At 40.0% G+C, this 23,911-nt stretch overlaps 1 protein-coding gene across 1 annotated transcript in view; it reads right to left on the bottom strand.

The window, feature by feature from the left end:
- The window catches only part of LOC125454115 (low-density lipoprotein receptor-related protein 1-like), a 1,886,982-nt gene that overhangs the window by 174,225 nt on the left and 1,688,846 nt on the right, over positions 1-23,911 (bottom strand). The window contains exons 66-67 of the mRNA XM_048534492.2: positions 17,206-17,325; positions 14,300-14,425 (exon numbers count right to left, since the gene is read on the bottom strand). Coding sequence (XP_048390449.1) covers positions 14,300-14,425; positions 17,206-17,325 — 246 coding nt within the window. The remainder of the gene's footprint in view (positions 1-14,299; positions 14,426-17,205; positions 17,326-23,911) is intronic.

Genomic DNA, 23,911 nt, shown 5'->3' on the forward strand with positions numbered 1-23,911 from the left:
AATTGGGACAAAACAAAATGGCAGATTTCACCTTTCTGGAGCATAAAATAGATATTATGAATCCAATGATTTAGTGGAAAAGAAATTTTGGTGGCTTCAATTAAAGGTGCTTGAAATGCAACATCAATTTTATGCTATAATGATAAGTTGCACATGACTCCTAATATGCTTTAAATGAAAACATTGCATTACGTGACTGGCAGAAGTAGACAAGAATTTTCTTTACTCAGTCAAGTGAAAGTTTTACATAGTAGCTGATTTATCATTGTCAGTCATGTAAGATTATGGAATCTTCCACAAGCAGGACCAGTATAGAAGTATTTAGCTATGTCATAAGTATGACTGATGGGGTAAACCATTTAATTTTATTGTGGTTGTACAAGTTGACAAGTGAGCTATTAGTTGCCCATTGCAAAAATAAATTTGCCAAATTAGGTGGTGTTTGGTTTCAAGTTGTTCTGCTCCCCCTGCTGTGTAACATAAAGATGAATGCAGGAACTATCTTTGGAAAACAGGCGAATATGACAGTGTGATTTGTTTCATGCTTGGATACCTTTCCAGGAAATATGTTTTCTACTTCTGCTGAAGTAGTATGGAGCTTATACATTACTCACAAGTTCTCTAATCTGCTTCATCAAGGGAAAATACAACGAAATTCAGATGGCAAATAAACTTGTCTCATTATTTCACTATAAATTACAAATCTGCATTATGGAAGTAACCTTACCGGTGTGTATTACGACAATGGTAACTCTCATTCTGTCCTTTCATGTGAAACTTGTGGGTTCAGAATAAAGTCCATTGAGTCAAGGGCAAAGCCTAGACTGATACAATCGTTCCCCATCTACTCTCTCAGGTAAGCACATGTTTGAAATGAAAAATTGGACCATTTCCATTTCTTCCTTCAATGCAAACTGTATTGAGTATTACCACATGACCACTGCTGTCACAGGAGGTGGCCCTCTGTAGCATATTGTGTACAGTTTTTGCATTTTGGGCTTTGTGAAATCTGCACATCCAGGATGTGCAACAGAGTTCTGTCCCCAAAGCAGCATCAGTAATCTTGTTAAGTTGGATCTCTGAATTTTCATCAATGGGTCACACCAATTTCTATTTGAACCCAGAGGAGAAGCATTGCTAGCTTTATTAGGGAGATGTGGGTGTGAAATAATATGCCAACAAGATCAGAGAGGTTCAACGGTGTCATCTTGAACTGAGGTTCTGAGGAAGGGTCACTGGACTGAAACATTAACTCTGTTTTCTCCTTTACAGATGCTGCCAGACCTGATGAGCTTTTCCAGCTTCTTTGTTTTTATACTCTGTTTAGTGTTGGGACAGAAAATTTGAATTATAGAAACTAGCAAATAATAATAAAGTGAAAAGGAGGTCCTGAGCGTCAATTAGTTCTTTTCTGAAAAAACGGTATGTGTGTTTACCAATGCTTAAAATAAACAACAAAAAAAAGTAGCTAAATTAAGCATTGGTCTCTTAGAGGATGAGACAGGGGAATTAATAATTGGAAGCAAGGAGATGGAAGATATTTGAAACAAATTTTCAATCTGTCTTCTGGATAAAACACACTCAAAACATCCCAGTCCTAGTAATGCAAATATTATTTGCAATGTATCTACCTAAACCCAAATGTTGTCCAGGTCTTGCTGCATGTGGATACAGATTGCTTTATTATCTGTGCAGTTGGAAATGATATTGAACACTAATCACTTATAAATCCATCCGTACTGTATCTACGATTTCCAGAAGAACAATGGTGAAGCAGCTGATGATGGATGGGCCCTGGACATTACCTTGAAGAACTCCCAGCCCACTACTCCACACACCAGGCTTCATTAACACATAGTGTGCTGTTACCACTACCTGTTATTAGTCACTAAAAGTCCCCATTAACAACTATTCACCCTCCCAGCTTGATCATGATCAACTCTTTGTCTGTCCAATTGATCTTGTCTCTCTTTAGGCTCTATCCTATCAGTTACTCCCTACCTCGTCCCTCTCCCCATTTTTTCAGCATGTTAACTGACATTTTCCCAGCCACTATCAGTTATGAGGAAGTGTCACTGGACCTGAAATGTTAATTCTGTTTTTTCCTTCACAGATGCTGCCTGACTGCTGAGCTTTTCCAGCAACTTTGTTTTTGTTCCTGAAATAAAATCCTGGGAGTGAGCTGATTAATCTCCAACAAATACATCACCTTCCTTTGCACTAGGCATCTTTACAATTATGGAAGACTATTATTTGGTTCTGATAGTTACTAACTTCAGGCTTGATCACATTTTGATGTCAAGGGCAGTCACTCTTTCAAAAATGTTAGTGTGTTTGACTTAATGTTTCTACATTCTCTGAATGTTTAAACTTATTTCCATTATCTTGCCTTTTCTCTGCAACCCTGCAAATTGTTTCCGTTTAAAGAATCATCCAGTTTCTGCTTAATGACTCAATGGAATCTGCCTCACCACATTTTCAGACTCTAACTACTAGCTGTGTGTAAAACATTATTCACCTCACATTTGCTTCATTTGCAAAATGCTTTAAAACTGTGCCCTTCTGTTTTTGATCTTTTTATGAGTAAGAATGCTCTTTCTATTGATTCTGTTCAGATTCTTCAAGATTATGAAAGTTTCTATCAAGCCTCTTAGCCTTCTCCTCTACAAGAAAATCAGTCCCAGTACTTCCATTCTTTCCTTATAACTGAAGTGTTTTATCTTGGAGCCATCTGTATAGTGGCCTTTGCAACTCTCTCCAATGTAGTCACATTCTTTCTTGAGTGTGGTGCCCAGAACTGTACCCACTCCTGCACTTTTTCTGTGTCCCTATTTTTGAAGCCGAGAATAGTATTCAGTTAATTCACAGCTCTCTCAACATTTCCTGTCACTCTTCATAAATTATGCACATATACACCCAGGTAGCTTTGCTCCTGTACACTCTATTGAGAAGCATGCCTTAATTTATATTATTTCTTCACATTGTTTCTAAAAAAAAATGCTCACGACAGCAAATTTCCAGTATTTTTGAAGTTCCCCTCAGTTTACAATTCTCCCAAATTTTCAATCAGAAACATTGAAATTATCTTTTGCACAGAAGATCAAGATAATTCATACATATAATCAGGAATGCCAAAGGTCCCAAGACTGACCTGGCAAAGTCCATTACAAACAATCTTCCAACCTGCAAAATGGCCATTAACCATTCTCTGTTTATTATGCTTCTCTTAACTTTACATTCATATTGCTACTTTCCATTTTATTCCATGATCTGTAACTTGAAGGATAGGTCTGTTGTGTGACATTACATTGAACTGTGACAGCCTCCTGGCTTCTAAAACAGAGATAGATTGCCAACTTGGTTAAACAGCAAGGGATGCTGGGTATATTGGCCAAGTGAAACTCTGGAAGTCACAAAATACTGTGCAAACATAGCAGCCAGGTGTTCATGATATTAGCATAATGTAAAAGGCAACATTTATTCTGCACAAAGACTACCAACTTTTTATCTACCAGACAAACAGCAGACCAGAGAGAAAAGCACACGGTCTTGCTACACAAAGAAATTGACAGTAGCATGCTATCTAAATGGAGTCCAGACGAAGGGTGCAATCACGAAACATCAACATCCCTATTCCACTGATGCTGCATGGCCTGCTGCATTCCTCCAACTCCACACTGTACTGACTGCTGCCATCTAAATGATTGATTCGTGTTGCAAACTATTAAGGGTATCTCCCTGATTGGCCAGAACTATGGAAAGTTCCAGGAAACCATCTAAAAAGTATTAAGACAAAATTTACCTGCAGACACCTCTCTTGGAACCCCTCTTAGAGTCATCTGTGGCCTTCTGAGACCAGCACAACAAGAGGCAGAGACCAGCTGACCAGTCAGAGAGAGAGGGAGAAAGCAGCTTTGCAGACCCAGAGTTTTAGCCACAGAGATGGTGACTGCATGAATTTAAAAGTGACTTGGGAAGTATTGTAATCTTCAGGGGACAACCAAATAGGATTATGGATCACATATTTATTATTAAAGGTTATTGTAATTTGCTTTCTAATGAAGTAGGAATATTTTACTTTAGGACCAGCTTGTGTTCATATTGATTTGACCACTTTGGCATTGTGGGACACCTGCACAAATTCATTCATAACATTCTAGTCAGAGTTGTCTGTAACTTATTTAAAGATTATCCTGACAATAGAATGATTTTTTGGAAATTCATGTGCACTACATCAATAGCCTTTCCCTAATCGACACTACGTTACCAGCAAGTCAGTCAGGCATGATATTCCCGAATGAGTCCACGCCAGCTCTTCTGAATCAATCAAACCTTTTTCTGTGTGGCTATTCCTTATATCCCAAATAATTGTATTTGAAGATCTCCTCCACAGAAGCTAAACTTCCTGGAATATAATTGTTGGCCTACCCTTACAACCTTTTTGAACTTGTCATAACATTTGCAATTCCCCAGTTCTCCAGGGCCAGTCCCAAATCCAGAGAAGGTAGAAAGATAATTGTCAGTGCTTCTGCAATTTCCACACACACTCTTCAACATCCTTGGATGTATTCAACTCTAGCCCCTATGCATGAGCAACTTTAAGTACCAACATCTTATAGAATACCACATCTCTATCAATGTTTAACCTCTTCCATGGATTATGTTTCTTTCTGTCACCATGGCTTGGACAGCATCTTCCTCACAGTTAAAGACTTATGTAAAGCATTCATTTAACACTTCAACCATGACTCATGCCTCTAAATATGAATTTTTTTTTGTTTTGGAACACCGCTCCTTTTATCATCCTTTTGCAATTGATACGCTCATAAAAGGAACTTTTGAAGTTTTCTACTATCTGCCAATGATCCTAATCCCTCTGCTTCACGTGCTTGCTTTTACACCTCTGCTCTGAATCTTCTGTATTCAGTTTGATTTCTCCATCATATTTACCATCTGATAAATATGTGGCTTGAGAGAAAAAAAACTGCAGGTGATGGCATCCAAGGTAGACGAAAAGGAAGCATTCCTCTTGGCTTGCTATGTTCTTCCAGCCTCCTGTTTATCTACCACAATTATATGGCTTAATTGTTATCTCCTTTGTCATCCAAGAAGCTCTGGATTTATTTAGCTTAACTTTCCCTTTTCCAGGGATTTTGTTTTACAGCCAACCCATGGAGTTCCAGTCTCTCCAACCCAGCTCTGTTCTTGCCTGTCTTAAGATGGCCCCCAACTGGTTCAGAAGTTTTCCTCTGTATTGATCAATGTCATTCTTCACTGTCATCCTAAATCATGAGAAGCAATTATCTCTTTCTTCTAAATATTCTTCCACTTCTCACTTGATCTACATGGCCCACCACATTGACAAGAACCCGATCTAGAAGCATCTCCTTTCTCATTGAACTGGGCTCAGTTTTTGCGTTTGAATCTTTGCTTATGTTTGAAATGAGTCTGTAATGAGGTCAAGAGCTGAGTGAACATGAGCGAACTTAAATGAAGCATTAGTGAGCAGGTTTGTGCTGAGGAAATGGTTTTGATCACAACTTTGATCACTTTGCTGATGATTTAGCGTAAGCTGGTGATGTGGTGATGAGTGGGGTTGGATTTATTCTATTCTTTGTAGACAAGACACAGCTGGGCAATTGTCAATTCATCTTGTTAGCTATTTTTAAAAAAGCACATATATGATGGAACAGAATAATAAAAGGCCATCTTATTGCAGAGGCAAGAATATCATATGACTGTATGCCACCTATCTTTGTTTCATATAATTTAGATACGTACGTACTGTGGCTTTACTGCAAGATGTCATCATATTGTATTTGTAGTGTTCCTGAGCACAAAGATAATTTGCACCATAATCTGCTGGAGGCAGTAAGGCATTTGATAAGGTTCCCCATGGTAAGCTCATTCAGAAGGTCAGGAGGAATGGGATACAGGGGAACTTAGCTGCTTGGATACAAAATTGGCTGGCCAACAGACGACAGCGAGTGGTAGTAGAAGGAAAATATTCTGCCTGGAAGTCAGTGGTGAGTGGGGTTCCACAGGGCTCTGTCCTTGGGCCTCTACTGTTTGTAATTTTTATTAATGACTTGGATGAGGGGATTGAAGGATGGGTCAGCAAGTTTGCAGACAACACAAAGGTCGGAGGTGTCGTTGACAGTGTAGAGGGCTGTTGTAGGCTGCAGCGGGACATTGACAGGATGCAGAGATGGGCTGAGAGGTGGCAGATGGAGTTCAACCTGGATAAATGCGAGGTGATGCATTTTGGAAGGTCGAATTTGAAAGCTGAGTACAGGATTAAGGGTAGGATTCTTGGCAGCGTGGAGGAACGGGAGATCTTGGTGTGCAGATACATAGATCCCTTAAAATGGCCACCCAAGTGGACAGGGTTGTTAAGAAAGCATATGGTGTTTTGGCTTTCATTAACAAGGGGATTGAGTTTAAGAGTCATGAGATCTTGTTGCAGCTCTATAAAACTTTGGTTAGACCGCACTTGGAATACTGCGTCCAGTTCTGGGCGCCCTATTATAGGAAAGATGTGGATGCTTTGGAAAGGGTTCAGAGGAGGTTTACCAGGATGCTGCCTGGACTGGAGGGCTTATCTTATGAAGAGAGGTTGACTGAGCTCGGTCTCTTTTCATTGGAGAAAAGGAGGAGGAGAGGGGACCTAATTGAGGTATACAAGATAATGAGAGGCATAGATAGAGTTGATAGCCAGAGACTATTTCCCAGGGCAGAAATGGTTAGCACGAGGGGTCATAGTTTTAAGCTGGTTGGTGGAAAGTATAGAGGGGATGTCAGAGGCAGGTTCTTTACGCAGAGAATTGTGAGAGCATGGAATGCGTTGCCAGCAGCAGTTGTGGAAGCAAGTTCATTGGGGTCATTTAAGAGACTGCTGGACATGTATATGGTCACAGAAATTTGAGGGTGCATACATGATGATCAATGGTCGGCACAACATTGTGGGCTGAAGGGCCTGTTCTGTGCTGTACTGTTCTATGTTCTATGTTCTATGTTCTATAAGCTGTTAAGTGTTGAAAGGACTACAGGGAATCTGAAACTTCAGAGAATGATGTTAGCAATCTTGCTGTCTGCAATAACATAACAAATTAAGAAGCAAACAGGACTGAGGGAGAAAAAAGAGCACATTTAACGTCAAATCAGGATCAGAAAGAAAAGTAAGGAGGAACAAAAGATTGAATTGCAAGACAAATAAAAGCTGAAACACAAAGTAATATTAAAATAAAATATAAAATTCGAAATGACATCGAAAGATTAAAAACAACAAAAACTGTTGCGTTTTTGGACTGGAGAAGTTGAATTGCATAACAATTGTCACGTTGTTAAATGGGTACATCCGGATGTTAACAAAATGCAAACCTGTTTTGTCAGGCTTAATAGGCAACTACTATGAAAATAGACCAAGTTATTAAATGTAACAGGGAAATTAAGGGTAACCTGCAACCATATGAGTCAAATCGTGGTTGAAATATGATTGGAAATTGTGTGCATCCACAAATTGTGGCTCAACCACATATGAAGACGTAACTTTGGATCAAAAGTAGTTTTTGGTTTGCTGACCTATTTAATGAGATCATGACTGGTTAGTTTGTATCCTGAATTCAACAAATACTCCTAAAAACTTTTGGTCCTCGTTAGACAAGGAAATCAATCTCCAACATCCTGAAAATATTCAATACCCGTAGTCCCTCCAACTTCTGAGCCAGGTTGGTGCTTCAGCCAGCGGCAAAAGCTATCAGTCCGACTGTACTAAAGTTTTGTTTTGTGCAGACACACAGGCTGTTTCCATGCTTGTCAGGAACCTTGTAGTGGTCGGCCCAAGGGCTCATTTTGATATAAACAGGAGGCTGGAAGAACATAGCAAGCCAGGAGGAATGCTTCCTTTTTGTCTACCTTGGATGCCATCACCTGCAGTTTTTTTTGTCTCAAGCCACATATTTACCAGATGGTAAATATGATGGAGAACTCAAACTGAATACAGAAGATTCAGAGCAGAGGTGTAAAAGCAAACACAGAGATGTCAGCGTAACATTTATAAACTCATGTCTGCTGCCTGTGCACAAACATTTTGTTTCAGCCAAATGGCCATGTGAGAAACTAATTGAGGCTAGTCCTCAGTCCAGTCAATGGGGGGGGAATACGTTGTCTGTCAGGGAGTCCCAGTATAAGTGGTAGTCACGGGAACAGTCCACGTGCAGTTCAGGGTCTCGGCCACAAAGCTTCGCTAGGAATGTTCATGAGCAGGGGCTCTGTCCAACTACAGTTCAGGGCATGGGCAGTGGTCAATAGTCAGGAGACTGGTGTATCATCAAAAGGGGAGCTATAAAGACCAAGGTTTGGATTAGTCATGTCTAGAGGGTGCTTGTCCAAGTAGGTCAGAGGTCCAAGTAAGTCAGAGGTCTATGGTGAATAAAGACCTTGGTGTCTGCCAAGCATTCAGCAAAGTGCAAGGAGCATCTATATAGGCTGGTGAGATATCATTGGTACGTTGCTAGAAAACATGCAGAAGTAGAGGCTGGGGTTTGGAAGGGTGGGGAAGCAGAACTCCTTGATAAGGTGGAGGTACTGACAGTGCTGGGGAACTCCAGGCAATGGCATTAGAACATATTGTAAGCTACAGAGCTGGGGGAAGTGTTATTGAGAGTGTATAATGCTGAGTCTGGGAAGACAGTTGGAGACAAAGTTCAGTGAGGTGGGTGTCCACATAGTGGGATGTATATAAGATCATAAGAAATAGAAGCAGGACTAAGCAATCTGGCCTGTCGAATCTGCTCTGCCATTCAATAAGATCATAGTTGAACTTTTCATGGATTCAGCTCCACTTACTGACCCACTCACCATAATCCTTCCTTTACTGCTAAGAAATTGATCTGTATTTGCCTTAAAAACATTCAACAAGGCAGCCTCAACTGCTTCATTGGGCAGGGAATTCCACAGACTCACAATCCTTCAGGTGAACAAGTTCTTGCTCAACTCAGTACCAAATCTACTCTCCCTTATGTTGATGCAATGCTCGCTAGTTCTAGTTTCATCCAACAGTGGAAACAATCTCCCTGTTTCTATCTTATCCATCCCCTAAATTTTACGGGCTGCCAGAGTAGAGTGAGCTAGTACAGAGGGTCTAATGGAGTTTCTGACAACTGGGCAGAGTCTGTTGTTTATGGTGTTCACCATTGGCTGTGTTCGCTGCTGCCACTTGCTAATCTTCAGATGCAAAGTGCTACTAGATATTGGCCGTGACATCCCACAGGGTGGGTGGCGTTTAATGGTCGAAAGTACAGGATTCTCATTTCCTACATGATAGGATATTGATGGAACAAATTCTTGGAGCAGCCATTTGCAAACACCAGCTAAATTTAATTTATAATCCCTCCAATTTCCATATTTTATGCAAGCAGAATGATGGGGTCAGATGCTGGTCAAAGGTGACTTGCATTAATGCCTTTGCTGCATTTGAATTAAACAAATGGACACAGACCATTAGAAAATAGATGACAGGTTAGAGAGAGGATCTTGATCGGCACAGGCTTGGAGGGCCGAAGGGCCTGTTCCTGTGCTGTAGGTTTCTTTGTTATCTCAGTGATATAGGAAAGGTTAATGCTGGCCAATAGCAAAACATTTATTCATGTAACTTTGATGGGGGCTGTTAGAGCCGGATACCATTGGTTCATCTGTCTTGTAAGTTTAAGAATTGCCTGGACAGAATGCAGTGAGAAATTGAATGATTGATGTGGTCTGGGATAAGAAGGGATTAGATGTACAGCAAGCACTCCCCTTTTTCATACGATGTGCTGGTCCCTCAGCTAGTTGTCTCACATTCTGAAACTGAATAAATGATGGAGATGAATGATGATGGCCCTCATTATTCGGGTTCAGCATGTCTCATTATACAGAGAAGGGTTTTAAACATTTGCAGATATGCTGCTGCTGAAGGTTTTTGAGATCTATGAACTTTGTCTGTTATTTTTCCACTGTAGGTCATTTCCAATGAGAATCCCGTATTTCTTCACTGCCGGGATGTTGGTTTCTGTTGTGGCCTTCCTAAGACTGCAAAGGTGCATGCAGGAGGCCCAAGGACCAATTGCAAGCGCTAAAGTAGCAGCAAGCTGTCACAGAGAATGAAGAGCAGGAACATGTTTCAGCCTGTTAATGGTGTATGCGGTCCACAAGGAGGCCCAGAGGTTTTTGGTTCTGATTTAATTTCCCGGAGGTGAGCAAGACACCATACACCTTGGAATACCGTGAAGCTAAACAGGCTGTGGGAGTGGGAGGTCATCCGTTTCTTAGAGGCTCTGAAGGTAACAGCAACTTCGAGCCTCTGTGATTGGATCTTTCCAGAAAGTGACAGTGACCTGTGTGAAATCTCTGCCCACAAATGCATCAGGATCGTGACTGATGCCATCTGTGCGAATCATACTGGTTTACTGCAGCCCTGTATGATGAAGTCAGTGCTATAGTCTTGGCTGTAGGATTCAGGAACATCAGTTATCACCACCTGGAAGTGTGTGCCTGTAACACTGGCAGCAACACGGCACTCCTATAAGTAGTCTTGTGAACCTGTTGAATTTGAAGAACCAGTTGCCTTATCAGGTTGGTTACTAACAGGGGTTATTCACTGAACAATGGCTTATGAATTTATTGTGCAACCCCTTACTGATGAGGAGAGCAGGCTTAGTGCTGTCCATGCCTCAACCAGGGCTATGGTGGAGCAGAGTATAGGAAAGAACATCAACTAGCCACAAAACGACATGATCCACTATCACTCGTATCCTTACATACAGATGAGGAAGGACACCACTTTGATTGGGACAACACATCCATCCTAGGGCAAGCCAAACAGAGACATGCACGAGAATTCCTAGAAGCATGGCATTCCATCAACAAACACATTGATTTGGAGCCAATCTACCATCCCCTGAGAAAAAGAACAGGAAATGACATCACCAATGGAGGAAATGACATCAACAGCCCAAGGAAACCTAACCAGATAAATAGAAAGCAGGACATAACACCACCGCTTCATCGGAGGCTCACTGATGATGTTACCTAGAATAGTGACGAAATGTCTGAAAACTAACCTTCCAGCTCAGCGAGCAAGCTCACATCCAGAACCGCAACCTGAGCTACAAATCTTCTCAAAACTCGCTTGCCTTTCATTGTGGAGATAAACCTCAGCTTCTATTGTTCAGTTTTAGTTTCCTTTGATTGTTTATAAAAAAAGCACACTTGGAATTGTCTGAATATCTGCATTTATTTGATGGTCCATATGGTGCGATGATGAGATGTGAATCTCCAGTGGTACTGGGGACAAAGCAGACCTCTGTGTTGTATAGAGGATGCCCTATGCCCACAGCTGGAGTCACAACATCAGGCAGTAATTGGTCCAGAGCATTACCTCTGTCATGCCTGCCAGATTTTCCCCCGCCTGCCTATGCATCTCTGTCAGCACATTAGTGGCCAAGCCCAGCAGCTTATCATTTGTAGTGGGCATATTCTCTAGCATTGCTCTGAGCATTGGGGACTTTCAGTTGTTTCTTCCTCCTGCAGCTGCTAGCCTATTCCAGTGCTATGCTCACAAGTGTGTGACCCTGTGTTTATTCCAGATAGGTTCCCCACCAAGATAAATGTCTCTTTGCTGGTGGAGGGGATGGAAGAAGGCCTCAGTTTATGACTGTTCATCTTCAGAGGAATAAACAGTAGCTGGTAGAGATGGAGCACTTCTTTTATTTTGTCACATGGCTTGAGAGAGGTATGTGGAAGCTGCAGAGTGAAACATAAAGATTGTTAATGTTGTGGGATAGTACCTTCTACTCAAGGTCTAATTCAACTATTGATGCTTGAAGTCCAGATAAGAATAGCAGATTGGAAGCTTCACATTGGATGGTTGTGGCTGCCAAATGTTATCTTCAGCACAGGCAGCTTCTGCCTGCGCTCCTGCGAGCTCAGTGGTTTATTCCGCAAGGAGATCAGGAACCTTACACCATTGCAATCACCTTCCGAAGCCCCACCCTGCTCACTGGGCACATTAACTCTTCTGTGATGCCACAGTGATGGCAGCAGAACATGGCTTACAAGAGTTAGAAAGCATACTGTGCATATCATTCTCCCACAGGAGTAGGGAAGCATTCTGAGATACTCATCATGAATAATGCATGATAACTATATCTGCATTGATAGATATATAGACAGTTAGCTAGTTATTTAGATAGATAGATAGAGATAGTGATAGAGATAGAGATAGAGATAGAGATAGAGATAGAAAGATAGACGGATAGATAGATGTCAGTCTTCAGAGCTGTGATTGCCCAAAAACAGGATTCAGTACAGAAAATGATGGGTGTTAATGGGCTCTGAGTGAAAAGTGGTTCAATATGATCAAAAAATAACAGTTGATGAAGCATTTTGATGAAATAAGAAACAGAACTGGGCATGCTGGATATCAAGAGCAAAATCAGAAATGCTGGGAAAAGCTCAGTACATCTTGTAGCATCTGTGGATCCAGTAATCCTTCTTCAAGAGCTTTTGGATGATATGTTTGAAGTCTTCATTTCCAAAACAATCTTTTGTTATGTGCCATTGTTCCCTGCAAGCCTTTGGCAAAAAGCTATTGGATGTGTACATTAAAAAAAATCCTCTTGTTGTGAATGTTAGGTCTGCCCCCCCATGGTTGAGCAGCACCAAATATCCGACAGCTGCCCACAGTGATGGCAGCAGAACATGGCTGACAAGAGTTAGAAAGCTTGGGAAAGTATTTGATTGATGTATTCTTCACAAGTAGAGCAATAGTAGCTCTGTAGAACCAAGATAACAGAACTGATATAGAATATGCAGCTTCAGTTGTTTTTGCATAGGATATAAAGAACTAAGGACAAAGAAAATTACAGCACAGGAACAGGCCCTTAGGCCCACCAAGCCTGCGCTGATCCTCTATCTAAACCTGTCACCTATTTTCCAAGGATCTGTATCCCTCTGCTCCCTGCCCATTCATGTATCTGTCTTGATACATCTTAAAATGATGCTATCGTGCCCACCTCTACCACCTCTGCTGGCAACGCGTTCCAGGCACCCACCACCCTCTGTGTAAAGGATTCCCCACGCATATCTCCCTTAAACTTTTCCCAGGCATTGATAAGAACATCTAATATTTTCCCAAGCTTTCTACCTACTGTCAGCCACATTATGCTGCTAATGCCGTGGCTGCACAGAGCTGCTGAGTATTGCAGTCCCTTTTTATGTCCTAAGTGTGAACCCTGGCAGGTGTGTGAGAAGTAGCAGCACCGTGGTGCAATTAATGCTACACTGGTAGCTGCAATGAAGGGACAGATTACACATAAAGCAGCTGGAGATGGCCAGCATGCAACCTTGGGAGGAAATCATCTTCAGTGACAATTTTACACTATGACTCCCACTAATGGGAACAAGAAACATTGATACAGTGATACATACCGCAGTGTAATTTAACTAATTATTCATTCTATTGCAGCATTGGAGATTGGTTCTCTTGAGCTGTTTGCAAGTGCTGACCTCTGCAGCCACGACCGTCTGGACCATCTTCATCCATTAACGTTAACTCCTGTCAACATCCATTAACAAAAGAACCTCCTTTCTCTCCTGGACACCCTTCAGGAGAACACTTCCAGTGGCATGCTAAAGTGTGGCTCAGCTTTTTGACTGGTCTCTAATAGTCTCCAATCATGGGATGGGGTGATGAGCAGAGGTTGAGTGATGTTTTTAGATTGCCAGGACTGATGTGCCATATTGCACCTGGAAGTTCAAGACCAGAAGTCCTAGCAGTGGGACACAAAACACTGTCCCTGTTTGCTCATAAAACGTAATATTGCATATCCAACAAACTGAGAAAAATGTAAATAGGCAGGAAAGCCTGACTGAACCCTCTCTTTACCTCCAGCCATACCAGTGCAATTAACTTAGGCTTTTAGGCCTGTTTCTATACTTGCTGTCAAAAATCAAGATTCTGCGAAAAATAATAGTTTTCCCACCAAATAATACTCTTTAAAATAATGATCAATACGTTTGGATTTGAAAAGAATTCCTCATTAGAACATACACATAACAAGCTTTCTTCAGAGCCTTAAAGTTTGAAGACTTGTTTTCTTTGCAAGATAGAAGGAGGAATGAGAAGAATTAAGATTTTCCCAAAAATCATAACTTTTATAGGTTAATATAGAACATTTAACATTTTCACTTATTTTGAAACATTGCTTAATGAGTAATTGATATCAGCACTATTCCATTAGATTTCAGAAACAAAACATACCGCATTCTTCTTTTGGCTCATCAGAACCATCTCCACAGTCATCCTCTCCATCACATTTCCAACGTGCAGGAACACATCTGCTCGTGTCTTTACAGTGGAAATCATCTGTGCCACATGCAATTTGAGCTAAAGTCAATCAAAAATGGGAAAACAGAAATAGTGTGTCTGTAGCCCACAGTTCAAAATGACTGTTATATAAATCAAATATATGGCTTCTTTTCAACAGTTAATATTGAAGATCTATATTACGTCACACTTAACAAGAACAAGTAAAGTTTGAAGTTTCTCTGTCTCTGATCATTACACCAGTGTTCAGACAGTAATTTCCCTTTACCACTTATTTCTTTTCCTTTTCATGCTTTTCTTGAAAATGCCAAGATTTTAAATGGCTTCAGGACCAAAAACACAAAAAGCAATTTTCTTCTCTTTTGCACAAGTGAAGATATATGCTTCCTATTTAAAAATCTTGGCCTGAAAGTTGGTGACTGTTATAAAGAGAGAGCTGATGAACAACACTATATCTTTTACTTATGCTGTTTCATTTATTTAAAAAGTGATTGAGTCAAAGCTGACAAGAACACTATTTTAGATTTGTTGTCTTCGAGAAAATTATCCCACAAGAAATTATGAAAACTTTATTTTCTGCGCATAGCATTAGAAGCGCACATCTCAATTAGATAACATGATGGGAAATGTATGTTCTTTATTTCTGAAGGTCAATGAATAGCAATTTACTTTGCATGAGTGAGAACTTCACCCAAATGTCATAACTCATTAGTAGGTATCTTGTGATCAAATAATGGTATAAACGTAATGTTTAACATGAGTCTAGCTGAATAACGTGTCTTCCTCTTTAGATTTCAATGCTCCCTTTCCCCTGGCATATATGTGCTTGATTTCAACTCTTCCTACTTTTTCATTGTTCATAATCTTAGGAAATGTCTTGTTGTTTTCTGTCCCTCCAATAACTTCTATTTTTGAAATGGAGCATAGTTGAATTTATGGTAATCAACAAAATACATGTAATTGCATTTTAAATTGGTCAAATAACACTTTTTAAATTTTAAATCTCTTAAAATTCAATTCCCCAAATTGCAATCATAACTATATCCTGCAGTCTTTATTGATGCTAATATGTTTCCTTATTTGTGCATGATTGTAATGATGCTTTCAACTTAATTTTCCACATTTTATTTCCATTGTATTATTTCTTACCTTTTGATTTCTACTTTCATGTTCCTTGGAACATAATGGTTAATTAATCATATTACGAGAATCGACCACTATTATTAATGTAGCCACCCTCTATACAGTAAACTGCAAATAAGCTTAGAAATGTGTGACACAGCAAACTGTTTAGAAAAATACTGCGAATGTGGTTATAAATGACCTATGCACGAGTACTGTGCTTGCATTTTTCTTTTTATTGAACATGAAGTGTAACGTTGTTTCAAAATAACCTATTTGCAAAGTAACCCTGTGTCTAACAATCAAATACTGCTGCTCAGGGGAAAAAATACAAAGGGGAAAACATTGCAAAGGGCAAATGTACATACAAATACTCTTTAACAAATTGTCCGAGCATATGAAATACTGAATCAGCTATTTCTAATTTGGGGTCTAACACATTTCATAACTACAATTTGCCTTTGTGAGAGAGGATTCTTATTAGTTAGTTTGAGTGCTTCCTCTGTGAGTTAGATGGGCGTATATTTTCACTCTGTCAAGGGAAGGAATGAGTGTCAAGAGAAATGTTTTTAAAGCAAAGAGGTAGAAGCAGTTTGCTAGTATATGTTGTACAATGGTTCCGAGTCAAAGAAGGAGTGAAAATGATTCAGTGATAATGGGAACTGCAGATGCTGGAGAATCCAAGATAATAAAATGTGAGGCTGGATGAAAATGATTAGATTCTTTTATTTTATAATGTCAGACATGACCTGGAATGCCTTGACCAGATTTGCAAACAAGTCTCCGCCTCATTATGAACAATGAGGTCCGCCTCCCCCTCTGTCCCTATTTATTCCAGTTGTCTCTCCCCATCCCCCTCTCTGATGAAGGGTCTAGGCCCGAAATGTCAGCTTTTGTGCTCCTGAGATGCTGCTTGGCCTGCTGTGTTCATCCAGCTCCACACTTTGTTATCTTGGATTCTCCAGCATCTGCAGTTCCCATTATCACTAAGTTACTGATACTGTATGGGCCACATGGTCATTCAGCATCTTGGGTAGAAGCAAGGTTCAAATTTGATGAACAGTAAATATGTTTATTACATACTAGTTAATGGCTATATACACTACATGTAAGATACAAGATAATTTAATTTGGGACATTAGGCTAAAGTAAGTGCTAAGGTCACACTATAACTGGTAACACATTCTCTCAGAGTACTCTCAACAAGAACAAAACTTGAAGCAACACTCATTCAGACAGAAACCAGCAACCGGTTAACTCTTCCTGGGAGCAGTCCTTTATTTCCCGATGGGCAGACTCATCTTGCAATGTCAGTTAATGCTTTTGTCCTAACTATCTTTAACAAGACATTGGAGTTTTATTTTCCCCAGAGCAACAACAGATATTATTAGTAAACGGGCTATTTTTCTGCAAATTTCACTCAAGGTTTGTAGGAAATTGAGCCTGCAATTTTGTCATTCATTCAAACTTTGGGACATAGTCTAAATCATAAAAATATCATTGCAGCTTTCAAGAAAATCTTAAGAAATTAGTGCACAAAAACTAGTGTCTTTGAGTATTAATCACTATCAAAATGTGCAGCTATTTTAACATTACAAATATCCTCAAATCTTTTACAACTAAACAGATTCTCATTTAGCAGGCACATATTTTGAAATACAAAGACTTTCTAGTCATAATTTTCCACTTTTTTTTCCTTCCTGTTATAAATAACTTACTGCAATTTGATTCATCAGAGCCATCTGCACAGTCATGGTCCTTGTCACAGACCCATTCTTCAGGAATGCAACGTTTGGTTACAGCACACTGGAACTGGTTTGGAGAACAGGTAACTTCAGCTAAGGACAAAGTTTTAAAATAATCTGTCAGATGTTACAAGTGACATTAAATGTCAAAACTTCCACCATGGCAACATTCAAGTTATACTTGACTCCTGAACATATTTTTGAATCAAATTTTCATCCTTTTGAAATGGCTTAGCTTCGTACTTAAAATTGTGGTTGTTACCTACCACTTTGAAAATGTTTAAATAATAGTTCACAAAATCACTATCGAAATTGCAGTCTTGCAGTTCTGAATGATGATGTTCAAATTAAATTCATAAATATACATACAAATTGTCCAAATTAGTTTTGCATTTTGAACCTTTTTTTTCACCAACTCATCTGACTCATTCAATTGATTAGTATCTGTCATAGTTTCTATTTTATGCTTGTATGTGCAAAATTTTGATGTATTAAATTCGATCACACATTAAGGTATTAACTGAACTGAAGAAACCATATTCTTCTGCTTTTCTTTTGAACCACGCATAGCTGAATAACTTGCCGCACAGCTATTATCCTGATTTTCGATCTTAAAATCATTAAATGAATTTTCACTTCCATAATCTGTAAAGTAACAACCTTCATGAAGTGTATTAAAATTTCTGCAATTTTATTTGTGCCGATTCATACTTTATCTGACAAGTAATTTCTGTTGCACTTTAATGGATAAGCTACCAATTAACATCTATCAATCTCACTACATGTTATAACTGTAAAATTACGCAGAAAATTGAATTAATCCTTTGCATAATGCTATTACAATAGGTGAATAAAAAAGTAGCAATCTAGTTATGAATGATTAAATGTGTTGCCAGCAGATAATACGGATGAATTCAACTTTTTTGTTAAATAAATGCATTTTTTTCTTTCAAACTATGAACTTTGGCTAAGATTGCATCAAATGGCATTGAGATCCATTGCTCCATCCACTTGATTAAGGATATATAATTCCTTTTTAAAACATCCAGAAAGCAGGCCTGATCTTGGGAAACGAGCAGAGATAATGGGAACTGCAGATGCTGGAGAATCTGAGATAACAAAGTGTGGAGCTGGAGGAACAGAGCAGGCCAAGCAGCATCTCAGGAGCGCAAAAGCTGATGTTTCGGGCCTAACGGTCTCGGCCTGAAACGTCAGCTTTTGTGCTCCTAAGATGCTGCTTGGCCTGCCGTGTTCCTCCAGCTTCACACTTTGTTGTGTTGGGAAATGAGCAGATTTCTTTTACTGCGAAGTGCTGCTAAAAAATAAATTGACAAAACCATTATGAAGTAGAATTCACCAAGAAGTAATTCTACTGAAGTTGTAATCTTCCTTCTATTTCTTCCGTAGAAAGTGGCAAGTATATTGAGATATTATTTCCTCATTTTTTGTTAATTCAGTAATTCTGAAAGTGGTAATACTTGATGGGGTGACACTTCTTTCTCCCCCAGTGTGATGATAGCATGTGACAGAAAGTGGAATTTCTTGAGAACAAGAATAGGCCATGCATCTCTTTGAGTTTGCACGTCTATTCATTAAAATCATGGCTGTTCCGATGATAACCTCAACTCTACACTCCTCGTGGTAAGGTCATCCTAATAGTTTTTGTAGTAACGTAGAGTGTATTCTTAAAATGCATCACGTTTATTCTGAGACTCCCCTCATTAGATGAGAAGAACACTCGTATATCATTTGACTACAGTGGGTCTGGCAGCTTCTGTGAAGAAAAGATCAGATTTAACATTTCTGAGGAAGGGTCCAAACCGGACCCAAAATGTTAACTCTTATTTTTTTCTTCACAGATGTTGCCAGATCTGCTGAGCTTTTCCAGTAACTTCTGTTTTGTTCCTGATTTGTAACATTCACAGTTCTTTCAGTTTTTATTTTACTATTGTGTAGTTTTTATTAAAAACACACACACAAAAGACAGGGGTGGCAGCACACTCAGTAAGGTGGTCAGCATGGGATCTAAAGATGTAATGTGTCAACAGCAGGCTCAAAAAGCAAATATGCTGGTTATGTAGAAGACTTCAATGAGAACTGATATTGTTGCTTACTGAGGAAAACAAACATTTGAGAAAAATCTTGTGGAACACTCGCTGCTAGAAAATAATTGAAAGATGACACAAACATTTTATCTCTTCTCGGAGATGCACTGGAAGAGAAAAATCTTGTAGTTCAAAAATATAGGTACAGGCTCTATCACAAGTTTGTGGGAATTGTCCCAACTCCAAATTCAGCCAGGAGAGAACAAACATTACAGACAGCATGAATCAAAAGTAAAAATCCTGGGCATAAAGGACAAATATAAAAAAAAATCAGTTGGAACTCAGATCAGACATTGCTGCCATAGCATATGTGTAGGAAAAGGCAATGCTAGAAAGAAACAAAACTATCCCGGCAAAGGGAGAATCTCACTTAATTGAGGAAGGGAGGGCCAAGGAAATTGGGGAGTCTAACATATAGAGCCCATAAACATTGGACAATATAAAAAAGTAGCAGATCCTGATCTAGTATGGAAAATTTCCAGAAGTGTCCACTAAACCAAAAAAGGTGGGAATCCTCCATTAAAACTGTAGAGAGTGGGAAAACCCTCAATAACAGCAGCAAATATGAGACAACAGCCATTCCTGTGAACTAATAATCTTTAAAGAAGCTAAAATATGTAATCATGTTAGAATTATAAAAATAAATAACATTGCTAGGAAGATTTAAATTGAAAATGGACCAAATAAAACACAAGTTTGGTAATCCTGGAGAAAACAACTCTTTGGGCATAATGTTGAATTTAAAAGCTATTCTATGTCAGAAACTGAACACTTATGTGCACAATAGAGTTATTACATTACCAAGAGTTTTTTTTTGTTAAAAATACAAAAGATATGTTGAAAAGGTACTGAAAGTGTTTGACAACTCTTTGAACCTCAGAAATTATAAAATCCCTGGAAGAACAACATTCAGCAGAAGAATACCACATCCAGGGAATCCATAGACAATGATCTCTTCAGACTACTGGAGATAAATGACTATGGCAACTTAAAGTCAAATTTTATAATAGATCAAATTGATTACTGCTAAGTCGTTGTCAAATTTATAACAGCCCAAAGAAGATCTAATTCTGCAGAAATGTCAGTCACAGAGGGAGTGTGGTAAAAGTACAGAAGCAGAGAGATCAATCCTAACGGGAGAAGATAAAACTGCCTAGGATATTTTCAGAACATATTCAATTGTTGGGGTACAGAAAAATAAGGGGCATGCGATAAGTTGATGCAGTGGATACAACATAAACAAGTCACTCAAAGTTCTTGCCAATGCTGTAGAGTAAAGAAGCTTCACAGGCATAAAAAATGCCCAGTTACGAAAACAGAATATCTTGTTTAAAAAAGCTCACTTTCAGAACATATGCTGAAGCACAAACTTGAGCATAATACAAAATGATGAAAGAACTACCCACACAAAGAGATAGATACAGCAGAACATTTCCAGTAAAAGACAAGCCAAAAGCTTCCCTAGGAATGTTAGTGACCTAGGCCAAAATTTTGACAAGATGACATATTTCAATAAGCATCTCACAAGTAATACATCAGAAAAAAATGTCACAATAATATTGGAATGTAAGTCATGGTTCACAAAACAATTTAATCCCAAAAGAAGTTCAACTACATGGTCCAGGGTTACAAACATAATGTTAAATATATGCTACAAGTAATTCTCAAACATGGGTGATACCATGTATTAGAAATCCTGTGATTACTTCACAACCATGAAATTTCAGTCCAAAGTAAAGCAGTATTTATTAACCTACATTTCATTAAAATTTGGTCGAGATTAAGCAACATATCCCAATTTATTGAAGGGTAAAGATGCTTAAAAACCAAATACAGCATCAGACTCAAGGAATGTGCTAAATGCATATGCCTTTACACGTCAAAATGCCACATCCTTTAATGAAACAATTTGAGAACTGCCTTGCAGCGATGACAGGGGGGATCTTATTTCTGTAGCTGTGAAACCAACAGTGTAGCATTTAAGATAATAAAATGTGAGGCTGGATGAACACAGCAGGCCAAGCAGCATCTCAGGAGCACAAAAGCTGACGTTTCGGGCCTAGACTCTTCATCAGAGAGGGGGATGGGGGGAGGGAACTGGAATAAATAGGGAGAGAGGGGGAGGCGGACCGAAGATGGAGAGTAAAGAAGATAGGTGGAGAGAGTGTAGGTGGGGAGGTAGGGAGGGGATAGGTCAGTCCAGGGAAGACAGACAGGTCAAGGAGGTGGGATGAGGTTAGTAGGGAGCTGGGGGTGCGGCTTTGGGTGGGAGGAAGGGATGGGTGAGAGGAAGAACCGGTTAGGGAGGTAGAGACAGGTTGGACTGGTTTTGGGATGCAGTGGGTGGGGGGGAAGAGCTGGGCTGGTTGTGTGGTGCAGTGGGGGGAGGGGATGAACTGGGCTGGTTTAGGGATGCAGTAGGGGAAGGGGAGATTTTGAAACTGGTGAAGTCCACATTGATACCATATGGATGCAGGGTTCCCAGGCGGAATATGAGTTGCTGTTCCTGCAACCTTCGGGTGGCATCATTGTGGCAGTGCAGGAGGCCCATGATGGACATGTCATCAAGAGAATGGGAGGGGGAGTGGAAATGGTTTGCAACTGGGAGGTGCAGTTCTTTGTTGCGAACTGAGCGGAGGTGTTCTGCAAAGCGGTCCCCAAGCCTCCGCTTGGTTTCCCCAATGTAGAGGAAGCCGCACCGGGTACAGTGGATGCAGTATACCACATTGGCAGATGTGCAGGTGAACCTCTGCTTAATGTGGAATGTCATCTTGGGGCCTGGGATGGGGGTGAGGGAGGAGGTGTGGGGACAAGTGTAGCATTTCCTGCGGTTGCAGGGGAAGGTGCCGGGTGTGGTGGGGTTGGAGGGCAGTGTGGAGCGAACAAGGGAGTCACGGAGAGAGTGGTCTCTCCGGAAAGCAGACAGGGGAGGGGATGGAAAAATGTCTTGGGTGGTGGGGTCGGATTGTAAATGGCGGAAGTGTCGGAGGATAAAGCGTTGTATCCGGAGGTTGGTAGGGTGGTGTGTGAGAACGAGGGGGATCCTCTTGGGGCGGTTGTGGCGGGGGCGGGGTGTGAGGGATGTGTCGCGGGAAATGCGGGAGACGCGGTCAAGGGCGTTCTCGATCACCGTGGGGGGAAAGTTGCGGTCCTTAAAGAACTTGGACATCTGGGATGTGCGGGAGTGGAATGTCTTTTCGTGGGAGCAGATGCTATAATTTTTGTGCACATAGACTGTCATGTAAGCAAATCTCATGTGACAAATTTGGAATCTTTGAATTCTTAGAGACTTTTGTGTACGTTCCTTCTCGTTGAAAGAGAAACTTCAAAAAGATCTGTTTTGATGGCCACTTTCAGGCCAAAAATGTAATGTGAATATCTTCAGAGACCAACGTAACTGAAAGAGCGTCTTTCTCAATCACTGTGTACTATGTTTCTGTAACACAATGCTTCTGATGAGTGATGAGTTAGCTTGTGACACCCTTTTGGCTGCTCCTGGAAATCTACTGCTCTGAAATTAGTAGCTAAAGATTTTGATGCTATTATCATTAGAAATTGAGGATTATAATCTGTCTTCTGAAAAGCATTCGCATAATGACGTCAGCTTTTGTGCTCCTGAGATGCTGCTTGGCCTGCTGTGTTCATCCAGCCTCACATTTTATTATCTTGGAATCTCCAGCATCTGCAGTTCCCATTATCAGTGTAGCATTTAAGGCTGGGTTACTGTTTTCAAGCCTGATCATACAATCCAAATTTGTTTTCAATCAAACGGCCCAAGGTGTTAGAGAAATATACATTTGGTGAGAGTGTAGCTGAACTATCCAAGTGAAACAAAGCTCGAGGCAAATAATGGATTTTTTTTTGAATTTGTAGGATGAGGGCATCACTGGCTAGGCTAGCATTTATTGCACAGTGGGCTGTCAAGAGCCAACCATGTTGCTGTGCTTCTAGAGTGACTTATAAATCCGACCAGATAAGAAAGGAAGTTTCCTTCCCTCAAGAACATTAGTGAACCAGATAGGTTTTCCTGACAGTTGACAAAGGTTTCATTGCCATCATAAGATCCTTAATTCCAAATTTTTATTAACTTTAGATTTCACTGTCAGCCATGGTGGGTACCATTCTGGGTTACTAGAATGGGTTACCTGGGTCTCTGGATTTGTAGGCTAGTGAAAATACCATGAGGATTAATGGATTCTGCCAAATACTGCTGGATGAACATTCAAGATTTTGGAAGCACATTTACAATTTTTTTGGAAGGTGTCATTTTAGTAGATTAGCATTTGCAATCACCTCTGCTCCAAAGATTTTACAATTAACTATGATCAACATTTATCAAAGACTTCATGCTAAGTCACATGGATGACATAGAGTTCCGTTGGACAACGGAGAAATGACATAGAGTATGCTTGATGTTTAGGAACATTTATGAGAAAATGGCCTCATGCTTAATGAAAACTGTAAATTCTCCAAAGAAATTATTCTTTTTTGTTTGGACACATTGTCAGTATTGAAGACATATGGGCTGATCCTCAGAAGGCTAAAACCATTACAGAGTTCCACAGTCCAAAGTC

Source organism: Stegostoma tigrinum, chromosome 7 (genome assembly GCF_030684315.1).
Source record: "Stegostoma tigrinum isolate sSteTig4 chromosome 7, sSteTig4.hap1, whole genome shotgun sequence".
In the NCBI taxonomy this organism is placed as follows: domain Eukaryota; kingdom Metazoa; phylum Chordata; class Chondrichthyes; order Orectolobiformes; family Stegostomatidae; genus Stegostoma; species Stegostoma tigrinum.